Raw genomic sequence first — 24577 nt, 5'->3', positions numbered from 1 at the left:
TTTAATGATTTGTGCAGCTGATCACCAGGGTTTGTTTACAACAGGATGTTGTCTGTGAATTACACTGTGAAAGGTAAATATGTTAGGTACAGTTTTTTTAATGAAATAGCCCCATGGTGGCATCATGCTGTTTCATAAGCAAGAATGATATGTCCTTTGAAAAATTGCTCAATGATCTGAAATACTGACTCTCCCTTTGTATCTGCTTCTCGTCCTCTTGCAAATAACAACTCTTGAACCGTGCTTTCATGAAGCAAACATAACCAAGAAGCAAAGATTTGTTGTCTGGCAAAGTTGACACATCCAACTGCAGAGCAAGCTTTGTTGTCCTAAGTATTTTGCACAAGATGTCTTCCATATACTCAGACATTTCATCTATTCATCTTTGACAGAGTTGTTGCTGAACAGAATTGATATAATTATTTTGTCAAGGTTCTGTACTCAGACCCTTCCTTACTGCAGTTCTTCTCCAATTGTATGGGGCTTTTCAGATTTAGCAATGAAATTTTGTATGAAGCATGCAAACCATCATTGTTTTGTTGTGAAGTACTGGCAAACATGTTTTGAAGTGTTTTCTGTTGCTGAAAGTTTTCACAAAGTGACTGAAAATAAGCCAAGTTCTTATTTGAGTTATTAGAGTGCATTCACTTCAAATGTTCAAGGAGCCTGGATGGTTTCATTGCCTCACTTGGAAAAACTTTTTCACACAACAGATACTCTGGCTGCTTTTGGTTGCTTGGAGCTGGCATAAACCTGTATTTCAGATATTCCACACTATACTGGCTACATTTCTTTTCAGTTTGTTCTTCTGTTGCCATGATGAAATGGATTAACAACCATGGTCAATTACCAATTGTTTTAAGTCCAACCTCAGTTGCTATGATCAATAAAGGAGAAAGTTATGATGTCATCATAACCCGACTCTGCCTTATAGGTACATTAAGTGGGGCAGTGATGCTTCGGTTGGTCTGTGGGATGGAGAAATATGATCAAGACCTTTAAAAAGGGAGATTCTGAACTCCCTTTGACTCCAGCCAGCATTAAACCAGCCCACTTCTAACTCTTCACCTATCTCTCTCAGCATCCCTCCATCTCTCCCCCCCCCCCCCCCCCCAAATTATACATAGGTGGCTGCAGTGTGGCCTGCATACCTGCTCAGGCTGCTCCTGTTATCAAGAAGGTCAAGGGCAGGAGGTGTATGGGAGCACCAGGAACTGCAGATTCCTCTCCAAGTTGCACTGATCTAGAAATATATCATTGATCGTTTTATTATCACTGGATCTACGTCCTCCTCAACAGAGTCCAGTACCCTAACCAAAGACAACACACAAGTCCCATTTCAACAGTGGTCTTGCCTGTGTTGAAAGGACCTAAAATTAATTTAGAAAAAGATCCTGATGTATTTTTCAACAACTGTAGTAACACATCCACCTATTTCCCATTAATCATTTCCCCCCAAAATATCTTTACCTCACCATCATTGTGAACAGCAGGAAATTGGTAATTATTTTGTATTCATTTGAAGCTATTAGTCAATTTGAACTATATGACAAATATAAAGTACAGAGTTAAGATTTATTTCTAATTTCCCTACTGAGCAATGCTGGAATCTAACTATTGATCAAAATGGTTTATTACTGACAACATGGTCTTTAGCTTGTACTTTTTCATTGCAGATTACACAAGAGGCTGGTGAGTTTATGATCACCTTTCCCTATGGCTATCATGCTGGTTTTAACCATGGATTTAATTGTGCAGAATCAACTAACTTTGCCACACTTCGCTGGATTGATTATGGGAAAATGGCTACTCAGGTAAGGGGCTGTAAACTCTGTCTAGTTGTAATTCACACTTATTTAGACTGCTTGTTTGTTGGATGTTAGATCTCATTGTACAGTTAGCAGTTATTAAAACAAGGTTCATTAGGCAAATCATTTTGTAGTTTTCTCTCCCCAATATCTCAATGACTTCTCCCTATTTTCCCTTTCCATAAATCTGTTATTACTAAATGAAAAAAGGACAAAATCATCAACATTTATTAAGAAATTACTGTAAACAGTGTCCACAGTTCATGATGACCATGAGGTGCTGCTAACAGTGATGGTCATGCAGCCAAATAATGGACATTTCTGAGATACAAACACTGGATCTTTTTATTGCAGGGAACATAACAATCTATTCAGAAGTATTTTAAATGTTCTTTTGACTTCCAGATAATTGTTACTGATGTCAAATATGTACCTCACTATTCAGATTAATTTACTGTGCTGGTTAATAAGGGTATCAGCTACATTAGCAGATGTGGGTAATGAAGAAATCTGCTTTTTTGTAATCAACCTCCTGAAATGCTTCAGTGTGATTGGCAAGGAGGTACAGGATGAGGGGTTGCTTTGAGATCAGTCTTGAAATATTGTTTATCTGTTGTATAATTAGACTATTCAATTTGTTATTGTGCCTGTGTTCCCCACGCTGCTTAGATCCAAAAAGATGAATAATATTAAAACTTGGAAGTTTTGAATGTATAAACATATTTCAAGATTGTTGTTAAAAACCTTTTGAATATAGTACTTTCAGAGAAAGCTTTTATATAATTTATTCGTCCTTTTGGAATTAATCGTATGTGTGTGTGTGTGTCTGTGTCTAATAGTCTATATATATATATATATATATATATATATATATATATATATATATATAAAAGGCTGACCCAAAGGAGTCAGGTCCTGTCAGCTATAGTCTGTGAGAGCCAGCAAATGAGATCTTCCATTTCACACTTGCCCAAGAGACTTCCGTTGTTTTCACTAAAACTTTTCTATTAAGTTTATAAGATATTACCTGAGAGGAACAGTTGTGAAAAAACAATTTATAGCTATTGAAATTAAAGCAGAAAACAATAACTGACATCCATTTTTGTACAAATAGCTTATTAAAAGCAACATTAAAGATGGGAAGAAGAGCACAACTGAAATAAAGTTAGCTTTTACAATTCATACATGTTGTGTTGAGGCAGTTGGCGCATCCAAGACAGTATGCATGTCTATCTGCCCATGATTTGCCATCTTGAATTGCTGTAGTGAAGGTGCTTTCACAGTGTTGTTGAGGTCAGGAATACTGGGATTTGGGTGGAGCTAGTCTGAACAGTGTGTAACTTAGAATTGATGCCATTCCCATCGTCTGTCTTTTTAGTGTTTCTGAGTTACAAGGTGGTGTCTTCAGATGTCTCAGCAAGTTTCTAAAATATATCTTGTAGCTGTTGCAGTCTCGTAATGCATCTGATTTCAGAAAGAGTGAATGTCACTCAAGCAGTTTTTCCTGGATAGTGCTAACTCTTGAATGCTGTGTTAGTGCTGCACTTTCTTAATCAAGTGAAAAGTGGGATGGCCTGTGGAAATGAAGGCATGCTGTTGAATGCTCAGCTTCCTATCTGCTTTTATAGGCATAGTTGTTACATACTGTAGTTTCTCAGTTCAAACCTTTGATTAATGTTAATGCCAAAATGTTAGTGGTCATAAAATCAAATGCCAGGGTGAATTAACCATTCTTGTTAGAGATGATCATTGCTCTGAATTTGAGTGAATAATGAGTGGGTAAATGTCAGTTTCCCACTTCTGATTTTGTGGAGGGTGAACCTGGTAACACCCAGACGACAAAGACACATTTCTCTTTTGTTTAAACAACTTTACCTTCAATGTCTCAGTCCAATATATGAGGGCCGTCACCTTCACAACCCTCAATTCCCTTTTTTTCTCCAGTGTGCACGCACATGCTTACTAAATACTTATAGTTCAAAAGAACAAAATTCAACAGAACCAACAAAGAGTGATAGGATTGAGAATCAAGGAACTCTTGCAGCTGCATCCAGTGTCTGAAATGGTAGGCTGCTGGTGGTGTTCGCACCTTCATTAGTGCTAAAACTGCTGGTTAGAGGCACTTGGAAAACTTTAGAAGCTTTAGAAATCTCTAATATATAGCCTTTTGGAATATAGTAGGTATTGAAAACGAATGAGGAATTAAATGGTCAGAGGAAAAGTATTAAAGTATTTGAGAAAGAATGGGATCCTAGTTACGAACTTGGGTAATGTCTTTGTAACCTACTTCCATTAATTGATGCTCATTCACAAGTTGAGTGAGGCTAGTAGATAAATCAACCTTCTTTAATTGGAAGAAGGAAGAAAAGAAGAGAGAGGGAGAAAGAGAACTGATTACATTACAGGGTTGAGGTGTACAGCCTGGCAGAATCTGGATCACAGTGAGGAAAAATAAATATAATGGTTTCCACGGCATTAAACTGATAACTGGAGAGGAAGAGCTGAGTAAGAAAAAGTAATATTAACAGTGGCTCTGACGGAAATGATGGGGAAGAGAGTAGACTAATAGTCAGAAATTGTGCCTCAGGCACAGAAGGGAAACTGAAGGATACAAAAACTAAAAAATGTGAAGAATCAAAAATAGGAAAAGTTGAGCAGAGTACCTGGCCATCCCCATCCCCATCCAAAAATTTGCTTGGTGCATTTGTATAAGGAACGAAATGAATGGGCATACGTTCAATTGGGAAGGTATGACAAGTTGGCCATCACTGAGTCAAAAGTTTCAAGGTGATTAGTACTGAAAATGAAATTAATTGGATTATGATATCTGCAGAAAAGATTGGGTGAATGGTGAAGGAGAAAAAGCAGAATAGCTTTAACAATTGGAGATGAAGTAACTTCCATGATTGAGGATATAGTGGGAGGTAATCAGGCAGTGTAGAGTATGGAATAAAATTTAGATTAAAAAAGGATTTAAAATTCTTGTGAAAGTGTGTGTGAGACCTCTGGTAATAGTTATGAAATGCTAAATTGTGTACCTCTAAAATATCAGAGAATATTTGGGCAAAGGTGGAATAGTTTTAATTTTGGACTTGAGTAGGCGCCAGTAGCTGAGTAGTTAGTGCAATACTGTTGCAGCTCTGAGTTCAATTCTGGCATCCTCTGTGAGAAAGTTTGTCTGTTCCTTCTCGTGACTGTGTTGGTTTCCTCTGGATGCTCCAGTTTCCTTCCAGAGTCCAAAAAGTACCAGTTATTAGGCCAATTAGTCATTGTAAAATGTCTTGTGATTAGGCTAGGGTTAAATTGGTGGGTTACTGGGCATGCGGCTTTAAGGACTGGAATGGCCTGTTCAGTGCTGTATCTCTAAATTTGGCATTCAGACAGAATGACTAACTTGGATCTCAAAGTTAGTGAATTTTAGAAAAGTGATTTAGAGTGGTATTGTATAACAAAATATTTTGAAAGAAACAAAACTAGATCTGCTAATGAGGAATCTGATCTAGTTAACAGGATAATTTATGAGCACTTGCAACTATGATATGATCAGATTCAATGCAGTGTTTGAAAGGGGGCAGGGCAAGACAACAGCAACAATTTTGGATTTAATTAAGGCTTATTTTCATATGCCACAGTAAAGTTGAAAACTTTTTTTTCCAATGAAGATAAGATCATTGGGAAGCATTAAACAAGGAATTTAATGCAAGGTAGAAATAGTTTTATTTTCTTAGGGCATTTGGCCAATTGAATCTTAGTTGTCTCAGAACAATTCTTTTCCTCTGCTAATTTTCCCTGAAAAACATTGCCCCCATTACACCTTACAGTTTCTACGATTCAAATACCCAATAGGTCCAATTAACTTCCTAACCTAACCTGCACATCTTAGGAGGTGGGAGGAAACCAGAACACCTGGTGAGAATCATGTCCCAGAATGGACATGTGAATGCCACACAGCAGTGGAGGTTAGGATTAAAGCTGTGAGTCAGTATTATACTAGCTGCATCATTAAATGGGAGTTCTATACATAAGACAGGCATGCATGATTTGATTAAGGGACTGATCAGTGGCATAAATAGAAGAAAAGGTGTACAAAGATGAAAAGATGCACTGACCATTAGAAGCTATGCAAAGAATAATAACTGAGTAACTGAAAGGTCAAAATCAACAATGGAGGTAATCAGTAGCAATGATCAACTGATAATTTGTGAAGATATTGATGGGCCACTGTTTTGAAGCATCTTGTCCTTCTGGTGAAGATGCTCCTACAATGCAATTGAGTTGGGAGTTCCAGGCTTTGGGCCCAGCAAAAGAAGGAATGATATTTTGTAGATGCATTGCAGTACCTGCTTGAGCAATGTAAATCCATGTACATTGACTATTAACATTTCAGGAAGATAACAAGATAAAGGAAATTCCTAATGGAGCTTTTGCCCCATTTTCTAAAGGACTGGTGTGATGAGGTAGATGCTATGGTAGGTACAGATGCTACAGAACAAAAGTTTGCAACACTTTTTTCAAGGAGTAATTGTTGCTTGGTTAATGGTTTATTTCAAATCCGTGATTGTTAGAACTTTGTTAATTAAACGTATTAAAATGCTTGGAATAAAGTTGGGTATATAGAGTTGTTTTTGTGACACTACTCAACTAGCCAATCTCTCTCACTCCTGTTTGTTCCTCATTGTAATTGGAGATTCTACCAATGACAGTGGTGTCATCAGCCATTTTACAGATGGTGTTTGAACTGTGCTTAACTGCACTGTCATGAGTGCAGAGTAAATAGAGCAGTCAGTGGTCTTATTAATGAGGAGATATGACTACTGATTTGCACTGGTGCTTGACTGTGGTCTGCCAGTAAGAAAGCTTAGGATCCAGTTGCAGAGGTAAGTACAGAGGGCCCAGGTTTTGAAGCTCAGTAATTATTACAGAGGGAATGATGGTGTTGAATGTTGAGCTATAATTGTTTAACAACCTAATGAATGCCTGATGTAAAATGTGATCCGTCATCATCTCATTGGTGAACGTGCATGAAGAACTGAATGGTATACTCACCTGATGTTTTTACCAAAGCAGAAAATGCACAGATACTTCAGCATCCTACATGGAGAGAGAAGCAATCGATGTTTCTGGTCGATGTCCTTGTGTTAGAACTGTAAATGTCAGCAGATAAGTGTAATATTTTGATCACGTCCCGATATAGATAAAACCAGGAACAAGAGACAATAAAATGAAATATCAGTGATAAGGTGGAAGGCAAAATGAAATGCTAAGAAAAACAAAAATTCAAAGAAAATATTTATGGCTTTTTGTGTCTTGCAGCTTCTCTCATGCCTAACATTGACTTTCTCAGATTTTCTTCTGAACACAATCCAACCATTGCTTCCTTAAATGTTCACAGTTTAAAACTCTTACACCTGAACCCTTTACTAGTCTTGATGGAAAATATTAACCTGAAGCATTAAACTTACTTTGTCTCTCCTCAGATCTAATCTGATCATTGGATTATTTTAAGATTTTAAATTTACAACATCCTCAATCTTTTTATGTTAGTCATAAGTATATGATTTGGCTTGGAATTCTGCCTACTCTAGATTTATTTGTCAGTTACCAAAAGTCTGTGTCATTTGGTTACTGACTTTCATTTCCATAGAAACTATTTCTCACTTTCAACCTCATCGGTATGCTTTATCATATTGAGCTTTTTTAAAATCCTCCCTTATTTATCTTTAGCTTTGCTCATCACATGTATGTCGAAGCATTGAAACATATTGTATAGTGGAATGCATCGGTTGTGTCAATGGCGAGCACAGTCCTAGGATGTGCTAGGTGTGTCCTGCATGTGTCACCGTGCTTCTGGTGCCAACATAGCACTCCTACAACTTACAACCCCAACCGTATGTCTTTGGAATGTGGGAGGAAACTGCAGAAAATCCATCTCATGGGGAGAACATATAAACTCCTTACAGACAGCGGTGGGAATCGAACCTCGATTGCTGGAATAAAAAAAAGCAGTATGCTCTCTGCTACGCTACCAAGCACCCTGTTTTATGAAAGATGATGGTTCCGGTTTACCTAGAAATGGAAGTACTTATATCACACTAGCATGGGACATCGTTATCTCTTTGCACTCTTTTTGAGGGTTTGATATCCTTAGAAAAGTAGTGTTAAAAACTGTAAGCCTTTCTCAAGGCTTTATAGCCAGTGGATTAGTCTGGAAATGTAGGAAGCACTGCAGCCAATTTGTGCACAGGAAGCTCGCACAAATAGCAATTTGATAATGACCAAATAATTTTTATCTGGAAATGTATTGGATGGAAAAAAAGTTGTTATGACACCCCAGATTACATCCCTTTTGGAACAATTTTGTGGGTCTATTGTTTCAGTTTAAGAGAGCAGATGAAGCTTTTATTAATTGTCTGATCCAAAACTTGATTCCCTGGTCAGTGCCACTATTAACGCTCCCTTAGAATGTCAGAACAATTTTTTAAATCAATTTTTGGTGTGCAACATAATTTTTTGGTGCGCAACATGAACCCCAAATCTTTTGAGCTTCTAGCTAGTGGTGACCTCCAGGTTGTTGTAGAGTTGCAAGCTACTATGACTCCCAGGAGTAGAATCAGATTAAGGTTTGTTGTCACTGACATAGTTAAGTCATGAAATTTAAGTCATGGTTCACATGGACTGTTTAAAAATCTGAGGGCAGAGGGGAAGTAGCTGTTCCTAAAACATTGGGTTGGTTCTTTGGGCTCCTATACCACCTCCTTGATGGTAGTAATGACAAGAAGGCATTTCCTGGGGAGTGAAGGTCCTTAAAGTTGGATACTGCCTTCTTGAGGCTCTGCCTTTGGAAGATGGCGCTGGCTGAGTCTGCAACACCGACAGTCCTAACCCTCAGCCCCTCCGTATCACAGTCAGAATCCTCTCCACAGTACATTTGTATTCTTTGGTGACATATCAAATCTCCTAATGAAATATAAACTTTGGTATGTTTGCATTAATATGTTGGGGCCAGGTTAAATCCTCTGATATGTCAATGCCAGGAACTTAAAACTACTCACCCTTTCCACTACTGGCCCCTGAATGAGGAATGGTGTGTTCTAAAGTAGACAGTCAATTCCTTGATTTTGCTGACATTGAGTGCAAAGTTGTTACAACATCGGCATGTAGAAATTGCAGTGAAGGATAAAGATCATGCAATTTACATTCTCCCATCGTATAGTCACATATTGTTAATGGAATTATTGACCGATCATAGTAATGCATTTCTGCCAATTATTTTAGAATTGGCTTTATTACTTCTACTTTTCAAATGTTGCAGATGTCATGTAAGGACTGTAAAAAGAATGATGTTACAATGATAATGGGGGATTTCAATATGCAGGTAGACTGGGAAACCTGTTGATACTAGAAAGAATTGTTAGAATGGTTACAAGATGGCTTTTTAGAGCAGCTTGTGTTCAAACACATTAGGGAAAAGACAATTCTGGATTGGGTGTTGCATAATGAACCAGATTTGATTGGAAAGCTAAAGGTAAAGAAGTCCTTAGGAGGCAGTGATCATAATATGATAGAATTCACTCTGCAGTTTGAGAGGGAGAAGCTAAAATCTGATGTATTCAAAGTTCAAAGTGCATTTATTATCAAAGTACTGTATACAACTTTTGAGATTCATCTTATGTAGCCACAAAACAAAGAAACCCAATAGAACCCATTAAAAAAAACACTATCAAACACCCAATGTGCAGAAAAATAAACAAATCGCGCAAACAATAAAAGTAAGCAAATAACATTCAGAACTGATGTTCATGAAAGGGGGTCCACAGCTGGTAAGTCAGTCAGCCAATCCAGGAGCCTGTTAATTGCAGACCACAGCCTCAGTTCAGCACAGAGACAAGTGTACTTGGTGGAGCAGTGAGGTGAACGCCACCTGTCTCTCTGCTCTGGCCGCAACACCGTGACGTTTCCAATCTGATCTGGTGATTGGAATGGACAAATAGTGGGGCATTCCTCACTCTCAGGACCGGACATCGCTGCCTTAACTCTGTTCTGCCACATCAAATTACCTCCAATTTCATTCCAGCAATCGCCAAAAGTTGGCTCATTTCCCACTATTGGGCCCAGGTCCTGGCGCCACGATTTGGCCCATACCTACTATACTGCAAACATTTGGCACCTTCAAGACTTCAATTCACACCACAAAAATGCCAGGTTGTATAGGCATTTCAAAAACTCATCTCCAAAAGGGAAGTTACAGGCTATTGATTGCAGTGATCGTTTTCAAGAAAAAGCGTGCTTATTATAGTAATTTATAGTTTTGTTTGTTGCCTGCAAGTCATCGTTATGTTTCACCAGCACCATCTTAAACAGATGAGCAAAGGGAACTACAGAGGCATGAGAGAGTAGCAGGCCAAAGTCGATTGGAAGGGGACATGAGCAGGGATGACAGTAGAGCAGCAAAAACTGGAGTTTGTGGGAGTAATTCAGAAAACGTAGGATCATTTCATCCCAAAGAAGCAGCAGCATTCTAAAAGGAAGATGAGGCAACCGTTGGTGACAAAGAAAAGTTAAAGACAGCATAAAAACAAAAGAGTAGCATGGAATATATCAAAAAATAAATGGAAGCTAAAGGATTGGGAAGCTTTCAAAAATCAACAGAAGGCAACTAAAAAAGCAGTAAGGAGAGAAATGATGAAATGTGAAGGTAAACTGGCCAGTAATTTAAAATAGAATACCAAAAGATTTTTCAGATACATAAAGAGTAACAGAGAGGCAAGTGTGGGCAAAAGACCAATGGAAAATGCTGCTGGAGAGGTAGCAATTGGGAACAAAAATGGCGGATGGACTGAATAAGTATTTTGTGTCAATCTTCACTGTGGAAAACATTGGCAACATGCCAGAAATGAGTGACGTCACTATGGATAGGTACTTGAGAAGGTGAAAGGCCTGAAGGTAGATAAATCACATGGACCAGATGGACTACACCCTAGGGTTCTGAAGGAGCTAACTGAAGAGATTGTGGAGTCAGTAGTAGTGATTTTTAAAGAATAACTGGATCCTGGAGGAATGGAAAATTGCAAGTGTCACTCCACTCTTTAAGAAGGGAGGAAGGCAGACAACAAGAAATTACAGGCCAGTTAGCTTGACTTCAGTCATATGCATGAAGTTCGAGTCCATTATTAAGGATGAGGTATCATGGTACTTGTAGGCACATGATAAAACAGTCCAAAGTCAGCATGGTTTCCTTTAGAGGGAATCTTGCCTGACAAATATGTTGGAATTCTTTGAGGGTAGAGCAAGCAGAATAGGCAAAGGAGAGTTAGTAGCTGTTGTTTAGCTGGATTTTCAGAAAGCTTTTGAGAAGTTGCTGCTGTTGAAGCTGCTAAACAAGATAGGAGCCCATGGTATTACAAGAAAGGTGCTCGCATGAATAGAAAATTGGCTGAATGGCAGAAAGTAAAGAGTGGAATAAAGGGAACTTTTACTGGTTAGCTTCTGGTGACCAGTGATGTTCTGCAGGGGCCAGTGTTGGGTGCACTACTTTTCATGGTACATGTTAGTGATTTCGGTAACAGAATTGATGGCTTTTTTGTACAAAAATTGGTGGAGGATGGGCAGGCAGAGTTGAGGAAGCAGGGAGTCTGCAGAAGAACCTCAACATATTAGGAGAATGTGCAAAGAAGCAGATGGAATATAGTGCAAGGAAGTGCACAGTCATGCACTTTGGTAGAAGGTAGAAGGCACAGAAACAGGAAGCAAATTCAGAAATCAGAAGTGCAAGGGACTTGGGAGTCCTGGTGCAGGATTCCTTGAAGATTAATCTGCAGGTTGAGTTTGTTGTAAGGAGGGTAAATACAATGTTAGCATTCATTTTGAGAGGACTAGAATATAAAAGCAAGGATGCGGAGGCTTCATAAGGCATTGGTCAGACTTGTACTGTGTGGAGTTTTGGGCCCCATACTTAAGGAAACGTGCTGAAATTGGAGAGGTTCCAGAGGAGTTTTACAAGAATGATCAGGGTAATGAAGGGGTTAATATTTGAAGAGTATTTGATGGCTGTGGGCCTGTACTCACTGGAGTTTAGAGGAATGAGGGGGGGAATCTTATTGAAACATACCGAACATTAAAAGGGCTAGATAGAGTGGATATGACAAGGATGTTTTCAACAGTGGGAGAGTCTAGGACTAGAGGATACAGCCTCAGAACAGAGGGATGCAATAACAGCCTTGAGTCTGTGTGAATAGGTCTCTATCAGCTTTGCACATCTGGATACTGCAATTTCCCCCCCATTCTTCTTTATTAAATTGCCCAAGCTCTGTCTGATTGCAAGGGGATTGTGAATGAACAACCCTTTTCAAGTGCAGCCACAAATTCTCAGTTTGGATTGAAGTCTGGACTCTGACTTGGCCACTCTCAGGACATTAACTTTGTTGTTTTAAGCCATCCCTGTTTAGCTTTGGCTTTATGTCTGGGTTCATTGTCTTGCTGGAAAACAAATCTTCTTTCAAATGGCAGTTCTTTTGCAGACTGCATCAGGTTTTCCTCCAGGATTTCCCTGTATTTTGCTGCATTCATTTTACCCTCTACCATAACCAGCCTTTCAGGGCCTGCTGCAGTGAAGCATCCCCACAACATGGTGCGGAAAATGGATCAGTCATGATGAAATAGCAGAGCAGTCTTGATTCTGTTCCGATGTCTTACTAAGTGTAAATCTGGATTCAAAATTGTAAGGCTGGGCCTTGAACATAAATGCAGTCATGTAGGCAGGCCAGAACTAACCCTTGTTCATGAATCAACTAAAGCCCAGCTAGTCCACACCTCCACCTTTTCTATCACTTACTTGTTTCGATTGGATCAGAATCTTTCTTTAAACATTCAAAGCATAAACTAAGAATTTTAAAGCAATTTAAACTCTATCAACACAAAAAACAGTGAAGCCACTTGATGCAGCTGTTTCCTTTCATTTAGAAGAAAGGTTTCATTAATTCTGCGTCAGTTATAACCTGGCATAGGTTTGTGGATAGCCTCCCCATGATGGATGCTGGAGATTTACCCCAGTTCATGCTCAGTTGCTAGAGTGTGGAGTTCAGCAACAGAGCAATTTATGATTTCCATGTTCAGGTGGGAGCCACAGACTTGATTAACTAATAAAGGCACTTCCACATGGGATATTGGCAAGTTCAGATTTATTTTTTTCAACAGTTAATTTCCCTTTGTGTTGATGAATTCTTGGTCCTGATTTTCATTGTCACTAAAGTACATTTGGGGTAGTTTGTAATGCTTATTCTGAAAAGACTTGCAAATTTAGAGTGTTTTAGAGCAGATACATTTACTATAGAGAATTTCAAATACGCTAATGTATACAGTAGGAGGAGTTCTATTGAAGATAAAGCTAACAGAGAAAATGCGTTTTTAATGCAGATTTTGACCATAAATGTTTATCTGTTGACGTAACTTAAAATGTTAAAGAATAAAACAGTTTGAAGTTCTTCCCACTTTATGGAGGGCATTGAATTATTGACTGTTGCTGTGAACAATGCAATTTCAGTTTCCTTCAAAAAAAAAGGTCTGAGGGAAAAACCTTGAGAAAGTCACCAGATATGGAAAAAACTAAAATCTACCTGGAGTTGCTATTTTCCATCTGCGGAACCATTGCTGTGCCTTTTGACTTATGCTCTCCTGTTTCTCTCACATTTTGTTTTTTTGTGGCAAATTTCATATTTTTTGCCTGCCTCTCCAGATAGTTGATTAGTTTTGTAAAGTCATAATTTTACATTTGTGAGTGAAAAAGAAAAGCATTCAGTTTACTGAACTTTTTTCTGCTATTGATTTATTCTTGTACTTACTAACATGTCCAGGAATTTTATCCTTTTCAATAGTTAATTTCCCTTTCTGTTGATGAATTCTTGGTCTTGATTTTCATTGTCACTAAAGTACATTTGGGGTAGTTTGTAATGCTTGTACTGAAAAGACTTGCAAATTTAGAGTGTTTTAGAGCAGATGCATTTACTATAGAGAATTTCAAATATAGTGTGGAGATAACTTTTCTTTGCTGTTTGTCAATGGAATGCTAATGACCACTGCTGAATCAATGCAGAGTGTGGCATTAGTCGTGATTGCAATTTTAGCTCTCAATGTTGCAAACAAGCATATAATTTGGGCTGAGCATTAGTTCCTGTTCATTTAAAAGAAACTTCCCATCATGAGTATTTATTTCTGGAGGGATTGCAATGCTCGTTTTGCATTCTGAGCTCTGAGGAAAAGAAGTTGAATACAGCTTTGTATTCTATTACTTCACTATCCTTTTTCTCACATTACAATTTTTGAAATGAAACTCTTATGAAGGGAGGCACTTACAAGGCTAATAAAGTTTTATTCAAGCAATTTTATGATGGGGTAGAGTGGTTCTCTAAATTGCTTGGAGACCTGCTGTAATGTGTAATTAACTGCCTAGGAGTGGAGCTGAACAAGGAGTGGAGTTAACTGGTATCTTATTGTGATAAACCATGCTGACCTCTTGCATGCTAGGTTTCCTTCAACGCTTTGTAATAGTACTCACAAGAAAATGGGAGCAGGAGTAGGCCATCAGGTCCTACAAGCCTGTCCCATTATGTAATATAATCATGGCTGATTTGTAATGGTATCAATTCCTCTGATGTGCCATTTCTCAATAACCCCCTCCATTCCTCAATCTTTCAAATATTTATCCATTTACACTTTAAACATTCTAAATAATCCAGCTTCTAACAACCTCTGAGGCAGAGAATTCCAAAGATTCACTGCCCTCAGTTTTAAATGACCAGTCCTTTATTTTGTAACACTATCCCCCTGTTTAAAACTCTTGTAAGAGTAAAGACATCTCAAAATCTACCCTGTCATGACTTCTTTGGATCGTATTTGGTTTAAAAAGGGACCCCTTATTGTTCTAAACTCCAAGGAATTCAGAACTAAGCTATTTATTCTCTCTTGATAGGACAACCCTCTCATTGCAGGAATTAGTTTCATGAATCTCCTTTGTACTGCTTACAGTGTTACTTTGTCTCTTTAATTAAAGGGACCAATAATGTATATTTTCCTTAGAAGGCCTCATTAACTCCTTGTAAAATTGAAACAAAACCTCCCTCTTTTTAAACTGCAACCCTTTTGCAATAACTACTTGTTGAACCTGTCTGGTAACCTTTTGTGATTCATGCATTAGAAGACCTAGATCCCATTGTTCTTCAGTCTCTTGTAGAATCTCTCCATTTAGATAATAATCTGCTTATCATCATAGTGAAGTGCATGCTCTCATAATTCCCTAAATGCAGTCATTTTCCTACTCAACAACAGTATCCTCCCTGGTGTACTCTACCAGTTATGTCCTTTCAGACTGAAAGCCAATTTGCCCAGGTCTATTTTCTGAGCTAGTCAGTTTTCAATCCATTCACACACATTTTCTCTGATACCATGGTCTTCTAATTTATGCACCAGTCTCTTTTGTGGCACTTTGTCAAAATGCAGCTCTTCAAATGCCCTTGGAAATCTAAATACGTTACATCTATAGGCTTACCCTTATCAAGATTCTAGATTCCCCTCCAGATTTTAACATCTGCAGTCTCTCGTGCTTTCATTTTATTACACACCTCCCAATCTCTGTCTCACTCCTCCTCTCGCCCCTTTATAATACCGTAGATGTCGGATTATAAGCCGCTACTTTTTTCCCACATTTTGAACAGCTTTGAACACTGCGGCCTTTACTACGGTGCGGCTAATGCACGATTTTTTTTCATGCCGCCAAAAACATTTTGCCTCGTAACAGTAGACCAATAAAATTGATGAGTAGTTCACAGAGGTCCAATGAAATTGTACGATAAATCAAGCGCACTTTCACAATTAAATTATTGTAGATCAGTCATTTGTACTCACCCTCATCAACATGGAAAACACTCGAAGAAAAGCATTGTGCTGCCTTTATGGCAGTTATTTAGTTTATAATATTTTCGCTTAGTAATTCATTTGTTAGTAATTTCTAGTTAAAGTTAGAAGTGTTTTAACTATATTTGTTTTCTGTACTACATTGCGGGATGCTATGACGTCACACCCGGTTTCGCCGCGTCTTGTGGGAAATACCGGTTTGCGATAAACGGGAAGGTGGGGGCGAGCGGCATTAGATCTGAGCGAACGCTGCTTTTAAGTTAAAGGCGATCAATAACTTTTCCTGGTAGGCTGCAGTATATATATTTTTTACCAGTCGTTAGGAGATATTGGAATGTTGTTCAGTAAAAATGTATACGCAACGTATATTTAAAAGTAGCCGCGTTACAGGCACGGTTCGAAAAAAAGCATTTGCAATATGTATTTGTTTATGTTACCATATGGATTTAATTAAAAGTTAAAAAATATCTTTCTGTGTAAATATCTCATATTACAACGTGGGACACCTGCGGCCGAAAATCCGGTGCGGCCTAAAATCCGGTGCGGCTTGTACAAGTACAAAATTGATTTTCTTTCTAAAATTAGAGCCAGCGGCTTTTAATCAGGTGCGCTCTGTAGTGCGAAATCTACGGTAGCTTCTTCCTTCTGCACTCTCAGTCCTAATGCATGGTCTCTGCAATGTTGATCATCCCTTGCCTCCGCAGATGCTGTTTAACCTGCTGAGTTCCTCCAGATCTTCCTCTTTTTCTCTCTCTCCATGGACTTTATCTGTCTGTCACTCAGTTTTGCCTTGTCCCTCTTTGTTCTTACCATTCGTCCATCTTTACTGCAACTTGAAGCATCTTTGATTTTAAATATTTCCAAGTTAAGATGGAATGTCATCGACTGAAATCTTAAAAATGTTTCTTTCTCCACAGATACCTCATGACCTGCTGAGTATTTTCTGATTTTATTTAAGATGGAGAAATCATAACCTAGTTTTTAAATGGCAGCCAGAGTAAAAAATAATATTTTGCAATAAATACAGATTTTGGAAGCATCTGTAATAGGTTTGGGGAGAATGCAAAGGAATTGTGATATTTAATTTTGAGACTTAAACCTTCTGACTAGTTGTCAGAAGATTTACAAACACAATAAAATAGGAGTCGGGATAGGCCACCTGGCCTGCCATTCCATAGTTGAGAAGCCTGGGGAAGATCAGTCCGACCTCAGCCAATTTTACATCACCTTCATTGTTACAAAAGTTAATGCCTCCTTTTTAAATACCTCTGGTGACATAACTCCCATTATGCTTCAGTGATGAGATTTACCACTCTAAGAAGAAATTCCCATGCACTTTAGTTTTAAATATTTTGTAACCACGGCCCTTTGCGATAATCCAGTAGGTGGAAACATGTAATCATCTGCTCTTGTTATGCCACCTTAGGATCTTAGGTGTTTCAGTAAGATCACCCATAATTCTTTTAAATATTAAAAGAATGCATATCCAGTTTTTTTAGATATACATCACAGCCAAACCTCAGCACTGGCATTAGGCCTGTCAACCTCAGCACACTGTAGTCTCTTCCAGATTGAACATTATCTTCAGAATAAACAACTTCGATGTTCTACAAGTGAAAAGTACTCATTTGGCCTACTCTTTCAGTTCTAGTATCACACTTCTCATCCCAATATAAACCTGACAGATTTATTAAATATCCTGATTTCTTCTGAACAAGTCTAAATGAGGTCATTGGTGATGATTGAGGTTGCATCTTCGTTATATTTGTTTCATATGCCAATGTAGTAACAATTGGGCTACAAGATTCAGTCTACTGCGTGCTACCACTGTAAGAGATAGGTAACCCTTCCTTGGCTTGGTTTTAAAAAAAAGGGTTTTGCTGTCAGGTTTGAATTCATTGCTTGCTTCCAAGCTACTGTATATCTATGAAAGCCACAAAACAGCTCGTTCACTGTAACAGTAGAGTTCTGTTCACATGAACTGTTCGGAACCTGATCAATTCACTAGTTGGAAACATGGCTGCATACTAAGTTCCAAAGCAGCAGATGAGGTCTGCAGCAGCTGGAAAATCCATCCTACTAATTCCCCAGATGTGCAGGTTGTATATACATCAGGTGTTTGTAAGCCAGGGAGGACCTGTAAGTAGTTTTCAAGCATTCCTGTTGAAAATACATGGTGACAATTCGATTGGTTAATATTATTTAGGAAGAAAATGAATGTAAAAAGAAAAGCTGTCTAATGAATTATCTCCTATTTGGAATTGACTATTAATCTCTTTTAAAGACTTAACATTTGTGGACATACACTCAGTCACCACTTTATTAGGCACAGCTAATAATTAATGCAAATATCTAATTAGTCAATCATGTGGCAACAGCTCAGTGTATAAGAAGCATGAAGACATGGTCAAGAATTTTAGTTATTGTTCAGACCAAACATCCAAATGAGGAAGAAGTGTGATCCCGGTGACTTTGACTGTGGAATGATTGTGGGTGCCAGAGAAGGTGGTTTGAGTATCTCGGAAACTATTGATCTCCTGGGATTTTCATGCACAACACTCTAAAGTTTACAAAGAATGGTGTGGAAAAATAAAAGAACTCCAGTTCTATGAGCAAAAATGCCTTGTTAATGAGAAATGTTGGAGGAGAATGGCCAGACTGGTTTGAGCTGATAGGAAGGTGACAGTTACTCAAATAACCACCTATCGGTATGCAGAAAAGCATCCCTGGATGCACAATACATTGAATGACCACAACCATACAATCAGTGGCTGTTTTATTAGGTTTAGGGGGTAACTAATAAAATGGCCACTGAGTGTGCAGTGGGACTTTTTGTTTTAAAGTGATTTGCAACAGGTGTTAATAAGAAAACTGTTATAAGGTTCTCTAACAGTTTGTTTGTAGGGTATTAATTATAATAAAACTGGTACAATTTTTTAATGCATGCTGACTTAATGCACTAAATGGTGTTTGAATTAGCTGCAGTATAATGGTCTTTATCTGTTTATTTTACATTTAGTTCAGGACAGTCAATCCTGAGTGGCTGCTTTGTCCGATTAATTTGCTGGCTGGGCCTTCCTAATTGTTTACTCAATGCAAGAAAAATTTGTTCAAAATTGCATTTAATGTTTTCTTATTCCTGAGTTAGTTTATCAGTTCACTCAATGTCAAAACTTGTTTCTTAATTTGTAATCGATCAGAATTTTTTTTGAATGCTACTTGGAATTTGGAGAATTAGCAATGAATGCTCAGGAATGTAGTTGTCTCTGAATTAGAAAATTCCAATATCTCATGATTCTTGAAATAGTTCAACATTCTAGTCTGAATTACCAAAGATAACCTGAGTTGTGTAAAATAGTTACCCATTTTTATTTTGATATGACAAATAAGGTGACTTTTAATTGTATTTGCAGGATATTTTATATACAGTATGAAGAATCCAAACATAATATCAAATTCCTTTCCTCCAGGGCAGGAAGGAAAATAAAAATCACTCACCATATATAGTGCAGTAATTTATGAAATAATGCTTCATGCCACTCAGTCACCCAACTCACTCACTATTTCTTGTACTTATTAATTCGTGCTTTGGAGTTGTAGTCTGTAAGATAAATGATATGCCTATTCAAGGAAATCAGTGTGCATTAAGTGATTATTCATTTCAATGTCATCCTATTGAATATTTTGATTTTATCCTGCTGAGTTTTTGTAAGCAAGCATTGGCTTTCTATTCTCTGAAATAAAATGATTTAAGTGATAATTGGTCGTAAGTTTTGTAAAAGGATAATGGATATTAATATAGTATTCCAGAGAAAGTAGGTTTTCATGTTGTGATATGTGCACAAACTCAACAAACCCTAACTTAATTGTGGATACATTGAAGCAATGCTTGCTTTAATCCTGTTCTGGCCTCTTTCTCAACTCTTTTTCCATTATATTGATGACTGTAATTTTGCTGCTTCCTACACTTATAGAGAGCTCAAATTTCATCGCCTTTGCTGACAGTTTCCATCCTGCTGTCAACGTGGTCTGACTTTTTTTTGACATCTCTATTTCCATCTCAGATATATTGGTTCTTAACATGGCAGAATGATTATAAAATAAGTTGTGCCACTAAACTATAATCTGCAAAGAACCCATGTGATCCATTTAACCTCTCTGTATGACAAAAAAAGTTAAACCAGAATGTTTTACTTAATTTCAAGGCGAAATAAACACTTTGAAATTGGCGTTCTGCCGTTGGTAGATATTTGAGTACTTTAGATCTGTTAGAATTGGACATTGCAACTAAACTCGGAATTCTATAGAGTCTGCTTGGGTTGTTTGTCAGTCCTGATTCATTGTATCGTGTTTGATTGATTTCTATTTGGCTGAATAGTTACTTTCAGTGTAATTCTCAGTTATGTGTAACAGGGACGCTCAGTTCCTCACCTGGTTTGTGGATGTTAAGCCTGTGTAAGTTTGGGTGGTAGTAGGGCATGCCATCCCAGGCAAGAGAAAGGAAAAGCACCTCTTGTCAAGTGATTCTGAATTTAATCAAGTTACACTAAATAAAATGCGTGTGGCACAGACTTCAGGTGAGTATATGACCAAGCGTGGTTGGTCTTTCATTTATAAAGAGTGTTAATAGCCATTGTTTCCTGTATGGATTCATGCCTGAAGTATACCCAATTTAATGTGATATTTGAAGCTGTGGTTACCCATGGAAGCATACATCTCACAACAAACTGGGACTAGAAAGCTGGGAAAATTTTATCTTTGATAATGATGACCTGAATCTTCTTCTGATTAAGAAGTTGCTCATTGGCCACACCCCATTTGGAATATGCTTTTTCTTCCAGTCCAGGGCCCTTCCAACAACTATAAGTTTCTGATTTTCACTGCAGATTCCCTGGAACATGTGTGCATAGTCCTTAAAAGCAACCCAAGACAAGAAATGAGTAGGAGGATGGAGATTTTGTCCAGGGAAGACTGAATATTAGAATGGAGGTGGTGACTAAAAAATAAGGAGTTGATATTAGAGTAGGTTGGGATGGGATACTGATGAGGTTCAGGAGGTTGGTGGTGTACTGGAGGTTGAGGAAGATGGAAAGGCTTAAATCATTTGGGCTGTTTATGTTGATATGGACGTGTCTCCCATCCAGTTGGTAACGCAAAGGCAGAGAGGTAACTCTGGCATGGGGTTTCTCAGGAAGGTAGCGGTGTGCCTAGGCAAATGCCATGGAAGGAGGCAGGTATTAGTACCTACAAGTGTTTAAATAACACTTGATCAGAGCAAGGTAGAGGAACTATAAAGAACTGCAAGTGAACCTTAAGTAGAAACACCTTAAGTAGAATGCTTGGGACTTCACAATAAATATTAGTGTGATCAAAACACAGTTCTTGAATCAAATCAACAAAGCAGCTACATTTCTCAAAGAAGATACTTGAAATGGAAAAGCAAAAGATATAATTTCAGTATTACCCAAGAAGGGCATTTTCTGTGAATGCTTCATTGACATCTTCCGTTGTTCAGAGTCTTGGGTATAGCTGGTGATCAAACACAGGTTGTGTTAGTTTTGAGATGGGTTTTCCTTGAAAGGTTTACAACCAAGCACATTCTTTAATTGCCAAATGTAATACTGTATCTGCAGTGCACAGCACATTGAGGTAGCTATTTTGAATATGTGTTTGAAATATTTTGAAGTGCTAATATGATGAATCATAGAAAATTTGTTATATACAGGGAGTTCATTTAGCCTATTCTATTATGTCCTTGGAAAAACTTACCCAGCTTGATGTCAAAGCGAGGTCCTTAGCTCTGCAGGAGGCATTTATTGAAGTATATGACAAAGTATAAATGTGATGAGTGTCTTTGTCTCTGCTACTGTTTCAGGCAGTGTGTTCCAGACTCCTGCCACTCTTTAGATAGTTTTCTTCATCTGTCCTCTTATTCTTCTACCAATACATTTTAAGCTTCCTATTTGTAATTGCTCGGTAGAACAAGACAATTATAGATTTGTTTGACTGCAATTATCATGAGCAATTGCTTGTTTGGCTGAGGCAGTGCGAACCTTAGAAAAAAAGCTCAGGACCTTTCAGCACTCTTCAGTGGGCTGCAATCATGACAATCTATTAGGCATTCAGCAAAAGCCAATAAAAAGAAGCGAGGTGTAAGCATAGCGGCCATTGTTGGTGTGGACAGTGTTAGAGTGGTCAGGCTTTAGCTCAACAAGAACAGGCGGGAGGCTCTATGTAAGTTTCTAGTAAGTTTTTTTTTCTTTCTTTGATTGTTAGTACATAGCTAGTGTGGTGAGAATGGACCCAGGCTTGGTGGTATGTTCTTCGTGTGAGATGTGGAATCTTTGAGAAAGCACTGGTATCCTTGATAACTACATATGCATGAAGTGCATCGAACTTCAGCTCCTTAGAAATAGTATTAAGGAACTGGAGCTGTAGCTGGATGACTATGGCTCATATGGAAGAATGAGCAGGTGATAGATAGGAGCTACAGGGAGTAAGTCACCCCTAAGTTGCAGGAGGCAGGTACATGGGTGACTGTCAGGAGAAGGAAAGGGAATAGGTAGCCAGTGCAGAGTATCCCTGTGGCTGTTCCCCTTAATAATAAATATACCATTTGGGGGAAAGAATGACCTACTGGGGGGAGCCGCAGTGACCAGATCTCTGGCACTGAGTCTGCCTTTGTGGCTCAGAAGTGAAGTGGGAAGAAGAAAAGTACAGTAGTGATAGGAGATTCCATAGTTAGAGGAGTAGACAGGAGTTTCTGTGGACATGGAAGAGACACCTGGATGGTATGTTGCCTCCCAGGTGTCAGGGTCATGGATGTCTCAGACCAGAGCATTCTAAAGGGGAAGAGTGAACAGCTGAAAGTTCTGATTCATATTGAGGTGGATAGGAAAAGGGAGGATGCCCTGAAGGGAGAATATAGAGCAAAATTCCATTCAATGGGATGAGTTGAAGTGTAACATGCAGGTAAAATCAAATAAAAGTGAATACAGGATTGAAGGTGTTATATTTGAATACATGGTTAGGGTGTTTTGGAGGTTAGCACCAATAGCAAGTAACTTCAGCCTCCAAACTTCAAAGCTGAATATTGATTGTACATTAAATTGAAAATGCATCTCTGTTTAATGGGTTCTAAAAGCCTTGAATCAGATCAGACAGTGCTGATTAAAATTCATTTAGATGTCTGTGGTGTGGGTGCAGTTTATGCGTAGTTCAAAGAAAACATTATGGATGCATTGTAAATATGGAATTGTCTTTTGATCTTTAGCACATAAAATGTTGTGTTTCTTTGTGTCAGGCAGACCTTTTTCTCCAAAAGAGTCTCAGTATGATGCCTGCTGTATCTCATCTTATCCAAGAAAGAGACCACTTCATGTCTACTAGTACTTTCGTCTGGTGACTTTGCTCATGCAGTAACATGCATGCAGTACAGGTTTCCCCCACTATTCGAAGGTAGAGCGTTCCTTTGAAATGGTTCGTAAGCCAGAATGTCGTAAAGTGAAGAAGCAACTACCATTTATTTATATGGGAAAAATTTGTGAGCATTCGCAGACCCAAAAAATAACCTACCAAATCATGCCAAATAACACATAAAACCAAAAATAACAGTAACATGTAGTAAAAGCAGGAATGATCTGATAAATACACAGCCTATATGAAGTAGGAATACTTTTCTACAATTATTGCAGCACTGTCCACCGCAGCAAAAATCTCACGCAAGCATTCTCGGCAGCACTCGCGGCAAAAACACTCGGTGCCGGCGCTCTTGGCAGAAACACACGGTGCAAGTGCTCTCAGCAGAAGCATTCTTTCCAATAACCTTTAACCTATGAAGCTGCCAAATCATATCAACTAACACATAAAAATACACAGCCTATATAAAGTAGAAATAATGTATGTCCAGTGTAGTTTCACTTACCGGAATTGGGAAGACAGTGAGTACACTGATGATGGTGTGCTAGGCTGAGTCGTCAGAGGTTGGGATGGTGGGAGGTAGAGGAGACAGGAGTGTCATCTCATCTTCGTCTGTTTCCATCAGAGCAGGCAGGTCACCTTCTTCTATGTCTGCCGGCCTCGATGTTGAAGGTTGAGTTTTGTCGTCTGCTGTGGCTGATGTGGAAGGCTTGAAAAATGACAGTATGCTTGACGGCTTAGCCTCGCGCATTTTTCTATCATACTGTTCTTTGTAAGCACTCAAACCATCCTGTAAGTATGCCCTAAACCTACATATACTTTCAAAATCAAAGTCATATTTTTCTGCAATTATTGCAGTGTTGTCAATCACAGCGAAAATCTCATGCAATTGCTTCATGTTCAGTTCCTAGACGACTTCACTTTCACTAATGTGTCCGGTTTCAATAGTTATCCTTTCCTCTTCATCAGCTCTTCATCTGTCAGTTCTTGGTCATGGGATGCCAAAACCTCTTCAACATCATCTTCGTCAACTTCTTAGCCAAACTCACTACAGTCGGCCCTCCTTATCCGCGGGTTCCGCATGCGCGGATTCAACCAAGCACAGATCGGGAAAACCTGGAAGTTTGCTCTCCAGCACTTGTTGTTTGATCATGTACAGACACTTGTCATTATTCCCTAAACAATACAGTATAACAACTATTTACATAATTTACATTGTATTAGGTACTACAAGTAATCTAGAGATGATTTAAAAGTACAGGCAGTCTACGGGTTATGAACAAGTTCCACTCCTGAGTCCGTCTTTAAGTTGGATTTGAAATTGGAACAGGTACATCCGGTATTATTTAGCGTCAGTTAGTCAAACATTTGTCTTAGTATATAGAATATATTTTACTTTTCTATGCATATAAAACACTTAAGAAACGTATGTATTTCAATACTTA

The 24577-nt window shown here is 38.4% G+C and overlaps 1 protein-coding gene across 3 annotated transcripts in view; it reads left to right on the top strand.

Annotated features, from left to right (window-relative positions):
• kdm4b (lysine (K)-specific demethylase 4B) overlaps window positions 1-24577 on the top strand; it is a 535771-nt gene that overhangs the window by 246069 nt on the left and 265125 nt on the right. For all 3 annotated transcript variants that reach the window (XM_073068769.1, XM_073068770.1, XM_073068771.1), the window contains one exon: window positions 1677-1814. In XM_073068769.1, the coding sequence (XP_072924870.1) occupies window positions 1677-1814 (138 nt within the window). The remainder of the gene's footprint in view (window positions 1-1676; window positions 1815-24577) is intronic.

This window comes from Hemitrygon akajei, chromosome 16 (assembly GCF_048418815.1).
Source record: "Hemitrygon akajei chromosome 16, sHemAka1.3, whole genome shotgun sequence".
Classification (NCBI taxonomy): Eukaryota; Metazoa; Chordata; class Chondrichthyes; order Myliobatiformes; family Dasyatidae; genus Hemitrygon; species Hemitrygon akajei.
The sequence above is the reverse complement of the archived record's forward strand: the minus strand, read 5'-3'. Positions and strand labels throughout refer to the sequence as shown.